Source organism: Microcaecilia unicolor, chromosome 2 (genome assembly GCF_901765095.1).
Source record: "Microcaecilia unicolor chromosome 2, aMicUni1.1, whole genome shotgun sequence".
Lineage (NCBI taxonomy): Eukaryota > Metazoa > Chordata > Amphibia > Gymnophiona > Siphonopidae > Microcaecilia > Microcaecilia unicolor.
The window spans coordinates 158,674,280-158,690,921 of NC_044032.1; the positions used below are offsets into that span (position 1 = coordinate 158,674,280).

The window sequence follows — 16,642 nt, forward strand, 5'->3', positions numbered from 1 at the left end:
AAAGGGAATCTCTCTTTGGCACGATGCACGTTTTATGGCAAGCATTAGCAGTAAATTTGAGAGATTGAGATCATACTCCACATACCCTGACATAGGAATGAAGTTCATTCCTGTCATTGTATGCATAAAACTGATCCATTTGGAGAAATTTCCCCAAGAGTAAAACAAGCTGTTTTTCATAAGCTCCATTCATCACCAATAAATTGCTACAGCTGTTCAGATTCCTAGGTAAACTTGTCTGAACTCTAAGGACTGACAGACTGTGCTGTCCACTTGCTCTAACATCAAATGTGGTCACAAACCTCAAGTTACAATTTTAAAACCAGCTTCCCCGCTAGAGGACACCATGGTTGACATTCTGACTGGATTGTTTCAGAACTGAGTGCTTAGAGGTAAAACAGCTCACTTGAAGAAGTCAGAATGCCAGTCTATAAAAGGAGTGACAAAATTCTAAAACATTGGGCATTGATATTTGTCATTCTGCCATATTGTCTGCATATTAGGGCCACATCAGCCCCTAGTTGTTTTGCTGACTTATGCACCAAATTGTTGAACTGTTAGGTTGGCATCTGGCCTTGGATTATATTACCGTGGCTTTTGTTTGTGATGTGATAATGTTTTGGGATCAGTCTATGTCGGGGATTTTTAATTTTAAGTGTATAGAAGGATCATAAATGGCTGGTGGTGTGTTAATGTGTCAAATATTGAACATACTTGTCTCATTGTATGATTTTAGCTGTGAGCATTGTACTTCTGTTTATATTACACAGAAACATAGAAAATGACAGCAGATAAAGACTATATAGCCTACCGAGTCAGTTCATTCACACTATTAAACTCTACAATGTCTTCCTTTCCGTCACACATGCCCTATGATCATCCCATGCCTTCTGAATAATGAAGCAGTCCTCATCGTCCCTCAGAAACTGTTCACATATCCACCACCTTTTCTGTAAATTAATAATTCCTTAGATTATTCCTGAGTCTAACCCCATTTACCCTCATCCTATGACACCTCATTCCAGACCTTCCTTTCCATTCAAAGAGATGTGCCTTCTGTGCATGTATACCTTAGAAACATTTAATAGCTCCATCATATTTCCCATATCCTACCTTTCTTCCAAAGTTGTACATATTTAGATCTTTGTCTGTCTCCATATGCCTTATGGTAAGAACTATTGACCATTTTAATTGCGGTGCTTCTGGACTGATTGTCTAGTTTCTTTGTGGTCTTGAACTGATGCTGACATTACAGCAATTCCCCAAAAATATTCCCTGCAAAAAACAAAAGACTTAAATATTATAGATTACCAGCCACCATTAACCCAATAATTCTGTATTGAAAGCTGATAAAAGGTCTCCAGGGCATCCTGCCACCTGTGAGACTCCTTCAGGAGGGTGCGAAATAGGAATTTCCACCTTCTCTGATGTCACTGATGAGGAAACTGCACATCTTCTTTCCTCGTCCAAACGTACCACCTGCCCCTCTGATCCCATTCCCACTCACCTACTTAATACTATCTCCCCCACTGTCAACCCTTTTATCCGTCATATCCTCAATCTTTCGCTTTCCACTGCGATTGTTCCTGATGCCTTCAAACATGCTGTAGTCACACCGCTCCTTAAAAAACCTTCACTGGACCCTACCTGCCCCTCTAGCTATCGGCCCATTTCCCTCCTCCCTTTCCTCTCCAAGATACTTGAGCGTGCTGTTCACCGCCGCTGCCTCGACTTCCTTTCATCTCGAGCTATTCTTGACCCGCTCCAATCTGGCTTTTGCTCTCTTCACTCGACTGAAACGGCACTTGCCAAAGTCTGCAATGACCTGTTACTGGCCAAATCTAAAGGTCTCTACTCTATTCTCATCCTCCTCGACCTATCTTCTGCTTTTGATTCTGTTGATCACACCTTACTCCTTGATACATTATCCTCTCTTGGATTCCGGGGCCCTGTTCTTTCCTGGTTCTCTTCCTATCTCTCCCAACGTACTCTTAGCGTATACTCTGGTGGTTCCTCCTCCACATCTATCCCACTAACAGTCGGTGTACCCCAAGGATCTGTCCTAGGACCTCTCCTCTTCTCCATCTATACCTCTTCCTTGGTACTCTGATCTCATCTCATGGCTTTCAATACCACCTTTACGCTGATGATACCCAGATCTACCTCTCCGCACCGGATATCTCAGCTGAAATCCAGACCAAAGTATCAGCCTGCCTGTCTGACATCGCTGCCTGGATGTCTCACCACCACCTGAAACTAAACATGACCAAAAACCGAGCTTCTCCTCTTTTCCCCCTAAACCTGCCTCTCCTCTCCCCCTGTTCTCTATTTCGGTAGATAACACTCTCATCCTCCCTGTCCCGTCTGCGCGCAACCTTGGAGTCATCTTTGACTCCGCTCTCTCCTTCTCTGCTCATATTCAGCAGATTGCCAAAACCTGTCGTTTCTTTCTCTATAATATTAACAAAATTCGCCCTTTCATCTCCGAGGACGCTACCAAAACCCTTACCCTTACCCTTACCCTTATCACCTCTCGTCTAGTCTACTGCACTTTGCTTCTCGCTGGTCTCCCGCTCAGCCATCTATCTCCTCTTCAATCTGTCCAAAACTGTGCTGCGCGTCTTATATTCCGCCAGAGTCGCTATACTCACGTTAGCCCTCTCCTCAAGTCGCTTCACTGGCTCCCTGTCCGCTTCCGCATACCTTCCTTTTGACCTACAAGTGCATCCACTCCGCAGCTCCTCAGTACCTTTCCGCTCTCATCTCTCCCTACACTCCTCCCCGTGAACTCCGTTCGCTGGGTAAATGTCTCCTGACGTCCCACTTCTCCCCCACTGCTAACTCCCGGCTCCGTTCCTTCTATCTCGCTACTCCCTGAGCCAGTACGTCAGGCTCAGTCTCTGGCTGTCTTCAAGTCTAGGCTTAGAGCCCACCTCTTTGCTACTGCTTTCGACTCCTAATCATGACTCTCTTACTCAACACCCTCACTTATCACCCCTACCACTGCAGTTTCCCCACCCCTAGCTGTCTGTTCGTCTGTCCAATTTAGATTGTAAGCTCTGTTGAGCAGGGACTGTCTTTTCATGTTAATTTGTACAGCGCTGCGTAAGTCTAGTAGCGCTATAGAAATGTTTAATAGTAGTAGTTTAATAGTAGTAGTAAGATCGATTTTAAGAAACATATTTAACATTTTCATACCAAATCAAACATTTACAAGGAAATTTAAACTAGAACCAACTCCCAAGTTGTAAAACCCTAAGCCTCAGATGGTGACAAGCCTGAGTAGCCCTGGAAACTTTAGGAAATACCCAGATTTGCAGGTCAAAAGAAAGGTTCCTGAGAATGAGAAAAATATCTCCTCAAAAAAGTCTCAACTGTCATCTCCTTAAAGGTCACTATTAAAGTAGCTACATCATTCCAATGGCCAGGTTTCTCTCTAGGCACTAGATTCTTCCAGGCTATCTGATAAATACATAGAAGAATCAGGATTTACACTATTATGAGTTGATTTCCCACTAGAAATTGGTGTATAATACACTCTTATAAAAGAAGGAGGTGACAAAATCTTTAGAACTGCTGTCATATACTTTGTCAACATATTAGCAGGAGTTATAGTAGATTGTTTTAGAAAATTAATAAATCTTAAATTTCATGACCATGAGATATTTGACGATTCAAATTTTCTATTTATAGTTAAATTATCCTTTATTAAAGCAGTATCCAAAGTTTCTGTTTTAGTCAACTTTAAATCAGTTTCCTCAATCTTCTCCATGTTGAGTAAGTGAGCTGTATGAGACAAAGAACAGATAATTGTTCAGCTTCAGTAACTTGATTTTGAAATTTATTAGACAAAAGCTTTCAATACAGAAATAGCATTCCAAATAGTCTCAAAGGGATCTTCTTGCGGTTTTGATGAAATGTCCAAACCAGATGGAAGAATAGATTTAGTTATAGCAATTACTTCTGCAGGCAATGCAGCTGAAGATTCAACTCCAGCTCCTCAAGAATAATCACCCACCATTAGAGAGATCTGCACAATGTACCCTAGCCTCCCAGTTGTGCCAAGCCACGGGAAGTCTAGAAGATCTCATCCAAGTGTTTCCAGATCTTGTTCACTCTCTGTTCTGGTGGACCATTCGATCCAATTTGACTCTGGGACTCCCATTTCAAATTTCTCAGCCTCAAAAGGTGCTCATAATGAATGCATCTCTCTTAGGTGGGGGGGGGGGGGGGGGCTTATGTGGATGGGCTTCACACTTAATGAGCTTGGTCAGTCCAAGGAGCAGGTCTTCAGATCAACCTTCTGGAACTCCAGGCAATCTGGAATGCGTTAAAAGCTTTCAGAGATCAGCTGTCTCACCAAATTGTACTCATTTAAACAATTCAAAATACTAATAAAGCAAGCTGAATTCTCCTTCATGCAGTTATAATGCGTTATGATGACAGAGGAATAGACTTCAGAGCTCCGTATTCACATTTGATATTAGCAGTGTGAAGGGTTCGCTGTCCAGAATTCACAGCTTGAACACACGAAGACAGCCGCACCAATACCCAAAAGTGTCTTGCAGTGTGGGAAAACAGAACAAAGGAAGCTATAAGGGACTCTGCTATATTCCTCCCCTCCCCCCTTCAACAATCCATAGGATGGGAGTTTGGAGTGCAACAGACAACTGGTGCTATTTATGTTGAAAGTCCATGGAAGAGAGATGACACTTCTGTAAGCAATGTTAGTGAGATGAAGAAACCAGCTGTCATGAACATGGAGTCACTTTAGGAAGCCATTAAAAGTCTGGACTTCTCTTTATTACTGTTATGTTGTGAGAGTTTAAAAGGATGTTAAGATGCTTGCTGGAATAGTTGGAGAACAGAGAATATACTAGGAGGAATACTTTCGGATTACTCAGTTTTCCAAAATCCTCTTTGCATCAAAATAATAGCAGAAGGTTTGTCTCCTATAGTACAAGCACAGTATTTCTTTTTTTTTTTTGCAGGGGCTGGTAATGGTCTTGTTTTAGAAAAGTAGGAAGGCACCCGAAACTGCTGGGTGTGTTGGGGAGGTACAAACATTGAGTTTTCCCACAGTCGGAGAGGCTCCAGCATCTGGAAGGCAAATGTCTCTGGAATATCTGCACTCACTTCTTCTCTCGATTTTAAAGCCACCAGTTGTGATTAGATTTGGAGTGTTTTGGTAAGATTAGACAACTCATTATTAAATTGAGCTGAATGCTCAGTTGGCAGAGTTCAAAAGCAAAATGCAGGAAACAGAGAAAAAGCTGGGGACCTTCTAGGGGAAACTGAAGGACAGAAATTGGGAACTGAGTTAGTTAATAATAAGATCATTTGTAACAGAAGGCTGGAATATCTCAAAAACAATACTGAACACCTGAACTTAATATTCTTATATTTTCCCAAGATACAAGGATTTGGTCCCAGAGAGACGCTTAAGAAATACTTTATTGAAGCGTTAAAGGATCTGTTCAAAGTTAACTCCACCTATTAAGGCACTTTAGTTGCCTAAGGGGATATGAACCCCCTTGCCTTTTTAGAATCATCTGTAGAAATAGTACAGGGAAGTTGGACGCTTATGGCTTCCTTTGTGTTTGAACAAGATATCAATACTATCATGCATTTGTTTTTCAGAACTCCCATGTTTTATTTCATGGACAGAAAATTTGGATATATCCTTAGTTGCAAGACCAACCCAGGCATATCATAAATTGTTTCTTGCTATGAGAGAGGAGACATGTAGTTTGAGTGTCTCTTTTTTTTTTCCATTCACTATTCCTACAAGTGCTTAGTTAAGTACTTGGAGAATAGTTATATTTTTTGCTTAACCCAGTTATTTCAACTCCCAATTGAATTAGATAGGCTGCTCTCTCATAGTCGTACATAATACTTTTGCAAAAAAATTTTTTTCCTTTATCATTCCCTCTAATTTTCTCTCCTGTCCCCATATTATATTTAGTGGTCTAATGGAGCTTTTAAAATAATTTCTTTAAAATTATGCCTGTTTATAGACTCTCTTTTGTTCTACCATATTCCCCCCATCCCCTGTATTATTTAGCTGATATTTTTTTAGTAAGTTTTACTAGTGAAATTATTTGAAATTTCAATAAGCAAAAAAACAGAAAGTAGGAAGATACACACTTGTGTTTTATGAGTTGGACTGAGTTTCTTAAAGATTGCTTAGAGGTGATAACAAAAAGAACTAATCTGGTGGGATTTGTTCTTGAGCTTGATAAGAATACTGTATTGCGTTTATTTTTTCAAAATGTGCATGAGCTGGTTTTAGGGATAAAGGTTCAGATATTTCCTGATTTTTCTCAAGACAGTTGTAAGCAGTATCTATATCTTTTACCCTAATCAGATCATTGATTTTCTGTTGGCTAGAAAGGAGGAAAGATTGGTTTGGGTGAATAAACCATTAAGGGAGTATGCTTTCATTGTCTTTGCCGGTTTGATTTTTTTTTTCCTCCATTCCTTTTTTTCCCCCAGTTTGTATGTATTTTCCTTATTCTTGGCCCTTATGTGATCTAAAGATTTTCTTACCTTGATGTTTATGTTCATATTGATTTGCTGTTTTTCCTGCATTCAGCTTTTGAATGTTTATTTTGAAGTAAAATAAATATAACTTTTTTAACACTTTATATACAATAAACGTTACATAAAATAATAAATGACAGTCGTGACAAGCATATGGTTTGGATTTTCCTATATATTTTGTAATTTTAATGTCTGTACAAGATGTCTATACTAACTGTATGGTATTGACTTTGTGTTGATATTTTAGGATCTTTCTTCTGAGGAGCGTTTTCATGTTGAGTTGCACTTCAGTCCTGGAGCCAAAGGCTGTGAAGAAGATAAAAATTTACCATCTGGATCTGGCTACAGACCAGCTTCCCGAGAGGTATTGCTTACAGAAATGAGTGAAAATGAATTTCATCATTCTTGTATTGTGGTTTTGGATGCTCCACTATCTTGGTTTTTAATGTGCGTGTGCACATGTAAAGAAAGATGTATAGGTAATTTAATAGTACATAGAACAAATCTATCTTTAAATTTCAAAGCAGCTAGCAATTGTATTGGGGCCTTGGTGGAGGAAAACATAAGGATTATGAGAATAATTTAATGACAGTGCATTTAAGTTGAAGGCACATATGTTTATGCCTGTTTATAAAAGTATACTATATACCTTACCATAAAACCTTGTTAAAGGCATCTTTTTGCTATTCCACCCCACCCTCCCAACTCTTACTGTGAACACTTTAATGCATGGTTGCAGTGCCCTGCCATTCCTGATGCTGATTTTTGTGATACATAAAATTGGGAAATGCTGACCTTGCACCCATGGTATTTTGAATATACTTGCAATTCCAGCCATAAAGAAGGTAAAGCCTCATAATTTCACAAAAAAAGGTGTACGACGATCTGAGTCTACGCTCAATATATGGGTGACTTTGCTTTTGTGACTCATATAATCATAGGCAAAAAAAAGCTCCCTCCAAATAACAGTTTTTTTGAAGAGCTTTTACTTGTGCTCATCGGCGGGCTTAGATGCCGAATGGGATACACTACTATCCAACTTTAAATCATCCATCCGTTTGGAATTGAACAGTTCAGCATTGATAGAGTATTGTAAACTCGAGTACATCCCAAGAGGGTTGTGTATTCCTAAAGCACCCCAAATCTTTAAGGACCAGCCAGATTTTGTCACTAAGTGCAACATGATCCTCAATAAGTGTTCCTTAGATCTAATGTTGTTCATCATAGAACAATCACATGCTGTCCTCAAATATGAAAAAGAACTGTTAGACAAAGAACTCAGTAAACTCAAGGAAGGAGTATTACAACAGGTCTTTGACCAATGATACCAGAAATTAGAAGAAACTTTGGAAGGTTTCAGAGAAAATATTCGGAAATCCAAGACAAGAAAGATTATGAACAACATAAGGTGTATTCTTGGATGCCAGACAAAAAAACAGAAACTGTACCTCTTGACTACTACAGGCACGACAGCCAAAAGGGTGATTTCGCTCCTTTCAATTTATGGATAGTTCTTCAGGTAGCAGCGACCCAGAGGAGTTTTTAGAGGGTCATGAACCACGGAAACCGAGAGGCAGAGGCATGATACGAACAGGGAATTACGTATTTCCTAGGTCCCAACCATGGACACATTCCCAACAGTAGATAATTCCAGTGTCCTCAACCTGTCCAAGACCCCCTTGACTTCCTCGGACTTGTCTCTATTATCCAAGGGTTTTTCATTCGTACCAACATGCTCCTTTGACCCATTCCAGTTCCAAATTGACTTAGAGAAGTTTACACACACATTACAGTTGCGCATCTATTTTCAAGGTAAGGAGGCCACATATGATAAATCTAGAGTCACCCCGAAGGCTCATTGGGTGCCACCCATTCCCAAAGATCATGTGGTTAAGGTGTTCAATCAGTTGGTCCTCAAGGATATACATGCTTTCTATAAAACAGGACACCATTACTTTCAGAACAACTTGTCTGGAGCGGAAAGGAGAGCTTTGGAAACCCTGCGTAACAATCAGCACATTGTTATCAAACGTGCTGACAAGGGCGGTGCTGTGGTGGTGTTGGACAGGGACCAGTACATTCGGGAAATTGAATAGCAGTAGACTAATCCAAAGGCATATATTAAATTGGATCAATACCCGACCAGCAGACTTCAGAGGGAAATTGCAGATTTGACTCAGGCAGGACTGGAACAAGGTTTTTTAACCAGTGAAGAACATCGTTTTTTGAACAACCTCCATCCCACTATTCCTGTGTTATACGTGCTACCAAAAATTCACAAAGACCTACAAAATCCTCCCGGTAGACCCATTATGTCTTCCAGGGGATCTCTCCTGGAACCGTTGTCCATGTTTGTTGATACCTTTTTAAGAACACAGGTTACTGAATGCCCTTCTTATATCAAAGACACGACCCATTTTTTACAAATACTTAATACCTGCACATGCCCTGGTTTTGATGGTGACTGTGGACATTCAAGTCCCTATACACCATGATCCCATAGGACGAAACTCTGGTGGTGGTTGGCAATGTCCTAGAATCGAGACCTAGACTGCATGATCCCACTTCCTTTGTGTATTCACTGACCAAACTGACCCTTTGTGAGAATTAGTTCTTGTTTCGAGACATCATCTATTTACACATCTCTGGGGGGTGGCCATGGGCGCCACGTTTGCTCCCACCATAGCGAACTTGTTCATGGCTTTGTTTGAGGACAAATGGCTAGCACGATCTCCCTTTGCTTCCAATATTTTTCTGTGGCGACGATACATAGATGACGTCTTTATTCTCTGGTTGGATGATGGCACCAAACTGGATGATTTCATGGCGTGGTTGAGTTCTTTTCTTTAACCTTTGGGGTAAATCTTGCCTAATAGAGTACATATATTCTAATCAAATTCACAAAGTATTCACTATTTACTTTTATAATAATATCTTTACTTATAACCTTTATTCAGTTATAATCAGTGGATACAAACAACCTTCACATATAACACAAAGCAATCTCAGTATTCCTTAACTAGCCCCTCAATCGCTCACATTTGCACATAGCCTTCATGTCTTATATAATACATTCACCCAAAGCAATCTGTTCTTAATTACTACATACCCAAAAACATCATTTCATGACATGACATGTAACCTTTACTATACATCATATGATTCAATTTACTGCATCCAGCTCATACTCACACATTCATTTTCTGGATGTTGACATTCAGGTTACTGATCATAGCTTTGTGACAAAGGTTTTTGTGAAGTCCACTAATAGGAATACTATTCTGGACTTCACCAGTTGTCACCCCAGGACATTACGTGAGAGTTTACCTTTCTCCCAATTCCTGCGATTCTGTCGCATTTGCACTCTGGACCAGGATTTTAAGATGCAGGCTGTGAAATTTCATCAAAACCTCAGTACAAGGAATTATCCTCTGCAAGTGCTAAAGCGTGCATATCAGCGTGCCATATATAACAATAGAGACCTTTTGTTGCAGGGTAAACATCAATCCCCTGTTGCAGACCCCATGGTCACTTTTATTATGAGATATACATCTGGCAGTGACATTACTGCGTGCATAATAAGGAAACGCTGGGAAATCATGAAGGCACACCTGGCGTTCACGGATCAGCATCTACGGATAGCATTTTCTCGTTCAAGAAACGTCAAGGAATTAAGTCTGGCACTATTACCCGAGAAGGAGGTGATTATATCAGACGATTAACAGCCTGCAGGTCATTTCAAATGCAACAAATAGAGTTGCAAAACTTGTGGCATAACTATACAGGATAATAGTTTTGTGGATTGGGTCGACAGGAAAGGGTATTTTCTAAAACACCACATAACTTGCTTGACTACCAACATGTTCTACATAATAAGATGTCCATGTCACAAGATCTATGTTGGCAAATCCAGAAGATCCTTGTACGTACGCATGACAGAACACCGTTCCTGTATTGCCCAGCGACTCCCTGGGGCTCCACTAGTACAGCATAGCATCCAATTTTTGCATGATACCTATACATGCCCTGGTTTTGATGGTGACTGTGGACATTCAAGTCCCTATACACCATGATCCCACAGGACGAAACTCTGGTGGTGGTTGGCAATGTCCTAGAATCGAGACCTAGACTGCATGATCCCACTTCCTTTGTGTATTCACTGTCAACAGGATACTTTTACAAAGATAATTATGATGGATGTACTGCTTACAATCCACAGAACTCACTGGCCTCAACACTAGTATGTATTGGGGATGTTACATGTGAGCCAGCAGTGTTTGCCGCCAGGGTACCGTTAGTTCTGGTAGGTTCATTTCTGAGGGTCATACTACAAAAAATGCTGCCGCCATTGTGGTTGAACATATGGCGATGCACACTGACAGCAGATTACTATTACGTGAGTTGGAGCCAGACTCGAACGTTTTTTCAGTTCTCCGATTGGCACAAAGACTTACTGTCGGTTTCCTTGGCAGGTTCATACAGGATAAGTCCTCTTGATAAAGTCCTTGCGAAACGGGTACCTGCCGAAGTCTGACAAGCCAACCGAACACAGTGATAAGTGATCTCACTTTGTGGTTGATTATTCATCGCCTTTAAAATTGAAAAAGCATATATATAACTGAGCGCAATTAAAGCGCTTCAAAAAGACTGTTATTTGGAAGGAGGGGGCTTTTTGCCTATAATTATACAAGTCACAAAAGGGTAGTCACCCATATATTTAGCATTGACTCAGATCGTCATACACCTTTTTTTGTGAAATTATGAAGCTTTTTCTCCCCCTCTTACCAAATTGAGAGTTTGACACGTCTGGACTAGTTGTCTATTCTTTACCATTCAGTTGTCTATCCAGCAGTGAATAGACTTAGGTCGTTTTATAATTGATTTAAGGAGCCTTAAAGAAGAGTAATGGTGAGCTACCATATAGGCTCCTTTTGTCCTGCCCAGCCACCTTTCTTTCTCTGACAGGGTGGTAGAATCCTTTCTAGCCATTCTGCTCCACCTGGTTGCCTTTACTTGCTATTTTACCGCACCTCCCTTTTCTAAAATTCTGGCACCTTTATGTTTGCCTAGTGGTTGAGCTGGCCCCCTTCCTTGACATCCCCCCCCCCACCCCCGCTTCCTGTGTTCCCGTGTTTGGCATCTTCCTTTATTCTTTTGTACTTTATGCTTGGCTTGAGTCCATTTTTCCCTTGTTTTAAATAAAAGTAAATCAACCAAAAAATCAACCTAAAGATATTCCCCTTGATATTTGGTATTACTTAACCAGTCAGCAATGGCTTCTGACTGCTTTAAATAGCATTTAACTGGCTAGCCGTGAATATTCAGCAGGAGATAACCAGTTATCTCCTGCTGAATATTTGTGGTTAGTACTTAGTGGTTAACCAACTATATTGCATGATATAACCATTTGACGCCAATATTCAGTGCTGGGTTTAGCGGTTAAATAGAATTACTTAAATAGCTGTCCTATCTTTAACTGCTAGGAACTTAACCAGTTAGCGCTGCATATCGGCTTAACCAGTTAAGTTCCAGTGGCCAAAATGAAACCAGATATTCAATACCAGTCAGGCATGAACATTCAAATTAATGCAGAAGCACTTGAGGTGGAAGGTGGTCCCGTGTTAACACTGCATTAGGCAGCACGCAGTAAATGCAGTGCATTAACTACCAAACACCTTCCATGCCCACTCTATGCCCCCAAACATAGAAAGCACATAGCCCCCAGTTTACTGAGCTCTAACTGCAAAAATATCATAAAGCCCCTTATCACGGATCTGAGTTAGCAGTTAAAGTGGCATAAATTGAGCGTTAAGTGCTTAATGTGGTTTGATAAAAGGGGCTCTTATCACCGGAAAAATAAACAGTTATAGTTTTCAACTTATAAAGCCTGTAAAGATTATAAAGAATCATAAGAATATAAAGAAAGCCATGCTGAGTCAGACCCAGAGTCCAGCATATGAAACTTTTGGTTCTGCATCGAGCATGGCAAGGGATTTGGTACTTGATGCTTAACCTGCATCAGAGTCAGCATTGATATCAGGTGCACCTACACAGCATTGAGAAGGTCTGATATCGGACTCGGTACTGAGTACTCATAAGGACTCTACGTCCTTGTTGTCAGTGCTGCATGCATCAAGGGACCTGCAGCATAAAAAAACAAAGAAGCACTGCTGCCATTCTTCTTCCAGACACTCTGCCTACACCTCCCCTGCATCACCGTCCTTGATGCAGGGGAATTTTCCAGGCCGCAGCAACCACTTATTTCTCACTGAGATCTCGTACGCCTGCACAGCTTAGAACTCAGGCTGCATCCACACCACTTTCTCAGCTGGTCAAACACCTACTCTTCATGATGAAATCTGGGTTATGCTCAAAGAAGAGAAAACTTGTTTGGGGACAAAGTCAATGAAGTGGCCAATCTGATTTTAAAAAACACACTGATACTATAAAAACTCTACCAGGCCACAAAATTCTTTTTCTGCTTCTAGAAGATTTGCAGGAGGATGTTGATACTCTAATTTCTATATGTCTAAGCATCGTTCTACTCCTCCACCTCAAAGGACTATGCGCCAATGTTCACATCCAAGACAGCAGTGGAGTCAGAAATCCCAGACACCCTCTCAGCCTAAGCTACAACCTAATTTTTGAATCCTTCCTAGAGAGCATTGCTACCATACAGTTGTCCTTGCCAAACGACCTATCTGTTGAAGGGAGGCTCATTCCTCTTCCAACAGAGGTGGCGTCTCATAACATTCTGACTATTAGGTGCTACAAACCATTCAGTATGGCTACACTCTGCATTACCAAAGATGGCCTCCCGGCCATCCACGAAGAGTATCTTATTTCTACTCTCTCAAAATGAAATTACTTCAAGAGGAGCTCTCAGCCCTCCTCTGACAGAATGCAATAGAACCAGTTTCTCTGCCAGACAGGAGTTGAGGGTTCTGTTCCAGATATTTTATCATACCAAAAAAGACAGGGGAAGTACATCCAATTGGTGATCTGCAAGACTTAAACACGTTTCTACTCAAAGAAAAATTTTGCATGGTATCCCTGAGGTCACTACTTTCTATGATGCAACTCAGTGATTGGCTTTGCTTTTTAGATCTCAAGGAGGCATATGCGCACATACCTATTCTCCCTGCACAAAGGAAGTTCCTCCACTTTCACTGTGGAACTCTGCATTATCAATACAGGTTCATACTATCTGGCTTGGCCTTGGCTCCTTGAGTCTTCACAAAGTGTCTGATAGTAGTAGCTCCAACAGTTCACAAGTGGGGCATATACCTCTTTCCCTACCTGGACGACTGGTTAATCATGCCAGCCTCTTGAGAGTCAGCGAAAACCTCTATTCAGTCCACCATAAGGCTCCTAGAACTCCTCGGATTTGTGGTCAGTTACCCCAAATCACATCTTCAACCAATTCAGATTTTTAGAGTTCATAGGGGCTGTCCTTGATACTACTCAGGGACCTGCCTTCTTTCCTCAACCAAGGGCAAATATACATCTCACCACTCAAATGTTCAAGTCCACCTAAGTATCTGCTCATCAGATGCTCTGCCTACTCAGTCAAATGTCATCAACAGTCCATGTAACACCATTGGCTTGGCTTCTGAATTCCTCAGTGGACACTTTCCTCTCAGTGGTTCTAAATCATGGGATTACTATCAGCTCATATTCAAATTGCTTTGCGACTATACCACTCTTTACAGTGGTAGATGGTGTCCCAGAGTCCCACCCGGGGTCTTGTGTTCAACCCTTTCCACATCACAGGGTCCTCTCCACAGATGTCTTCATGACAGGTTGGGGAGCACATCTTGATGATCTCCACACACACGGTTCTTGGTCCCTACAAGAGAGGCAACATCATATCAACCTATTGGAACTGCGGGCTATTTGGAACGCTCTCAAAACTTTCCAGGACTGTATCCTCGGTAAGGTAATACTTCTTCACGTAGACAACCAGGAAGCAATGTGTTACCTGAACAAACAGGGAGGAACCGTTTCTTACCACCTCTGTCACAAGCAGTCCAGATATGGACTTGGGCAGCTTCTTGAAACATCTCTATAAGAACTCTGTACTTAGCCAGCAGACAAGCCAATCAAAATCCTTCTTCAACCTCACGAATGGTCCCTAAGCACCTCTGTAGTTTGTTGAATATTCCAGTGGTGGGGGACCCCAGTAATAGACCTCTTCTATAAAAATAACAATGTGGCAGAATGCAAAGCAAGTTACAAAAGTATACTTGTGCACTACAAAAATATAGATTATCACGAAGAAATATATAAAGATATATGATTGCAGCTAAATAAAACTATATGAGAGATTACACAACTAATATTGTGCAAATTACAGTCTTAGCAGCGAGTTATACCACTATGGACCACAAATCCTGAGACCAAATCAGTCCTTCACAGACAAAACCCATGGACTAACTATACCCTGAGGTAATAAATCCTGCTTCTCTTACCCTGCAGTCCATATTGCAGACTTCCAGTGGGGTGAAGAATCAGATTCCTCTGTTGACACTCTAGCAGAATTTTCTGCGAGTCTATCTCTGTCCAGGAATAAAATCCAAGATCTTTACTCTGTATACTGATTACACGGTCTTTCGTATAAGGCCTTAGTTCTGCAGCGGAACTGACCTTGTAAGCTTTATCACAAGGAATTCAATTAACTGGTGTGTTTAGGAACATAAGTCTCTCTAGCACCTCTCAGAGTGATCTATCCACCAAGTCTTCTTTTTCCTCGCCTCTATGCCAGCCTCAAATATCATACCCAGCTCCATGACAGCAGTATGCAGGTCCCTGGAGCAGTTTTAGTGGGTACTGCAGTGCAATTCAGGCAGACAGACCCAGGCGAAGGGGCGGGGAAACCCATATTATTGAAACAAGATGGGCGGTAATACGGTCGGGGACGCCCAAATCTCAACATTTAGGTTGACCTTAGAGATGATCGTCCCTAGAGATGGTCATCCCAGATTTTTGGCGATAATGGAAACCGAGGACGCCCATCTCAGAAACGACCAAATGCAAGCCCTTTGGTCATGGGAGGAGCCAGCATTTATAGTGCACTGGTCCCCCTGACATGCCAGGACACCAACCGAGCACCCTAGGGGGCACTACAGTGGACTTCAGAAAAAGCTCCCAGGTGCATAGCTCCCTTACCTTGTGTGCTGAGCCCCCCAAAGCCCACTCCCCATAACTGTACACCACTGCCATAGCCCTTAGGGATGAAGGGGGGCACCTAGATGTGGGTACAGTGGGTTTGTGGTGGGTTTTGGAGGGCTCACATTTACCACCACAAGTATAACAGGTAGGGGGGATGGGCCTAGGTCTGTCTGCCTGCCTGAATTGCACTGCAGTACCCACTGAAACTGCTCCAGGGACCTGCATACTGCTATCATGGAGCTGGGTATGATATTTGAGGCTGGCATACAGGCTGCAAAAAATATTTAAAAAAATTTTTTTTAGGGTGGGAGGGGGTTAGTGACCACTGGGGGAGTAAGGGGAGGTCATCCCCGATTCCCTCCGGTGGTCATCTGGTCATTTAGAGCACATTATTGTGGCTTGGTTGTAAAAAAAAGGACCAAGTAAAGTCGGCCAAGTGTTCATCAGGGACGCCCTTCTTTTTTCCATTATTGGCTGAGGACACCCATGTGTTAAGCATGCCCCAGGCCCGCCTTCGCTATGCTTCCGACATGCCCCTGTGAACTTTGGTCATCCCCATGATGGAAAGCAGTTGAGGGCACCCAAAATCGGCTTTCAATTATGCCGATTTGGGCGACCCTGGGAGAAGGACGCCCATCTCCCGATTTGTGTCGAAAGATGGGTGCCCTTCTGTTTCAAAAATAAGCTTGATAGTGGAATTTGAAAAGGTGCAGAGAAGGGCGACGAAAATGATAAAGGGGATGGGACGTCTTCCCTATGAGGAAAGGCTAAAGAGGCTTGGGCTCTTCAGGTTGGAGAAAAGGCGGCTGAGGGGAGATATGATAGAGGTCTATAAAATAATGAGTGGAGTTGAACGGGTAGATGTGAAGTGTCTGTTTACGCTTTCCAAAAATACTAGGTCTAGGGGGTATGCGATGAAGCTACAATG

General features: G+C 41.8%; 1 protein-coding gene across 8 annotated transcripts in view; it reads left to right on the forward strand.

Moving 5' to 3' along the window:
- The window catches only part of PPIP5K2 (diphosphoinositol pentakisphosphate kinase 2), a 397,208-nt gene that overhangs the window by 289,773 nt on the left and 90,793 nt on the right, over positions 1-16,642 (forward strand). For all 8 annotated transcript variants that reach the window (XM_030193432.1, XM_030193434.1, XM_030193437.1 and 5 more), the window contains one exon: positions 6,791-6,907. In XM_030193432.1, the coding sequence (XP_030049292.1) occupies positions 6,791-6,907 (117 nt within the window). The remainder of the gene's footprint in view (positions 1-6,790; positions 6,908-16,642) is intronic.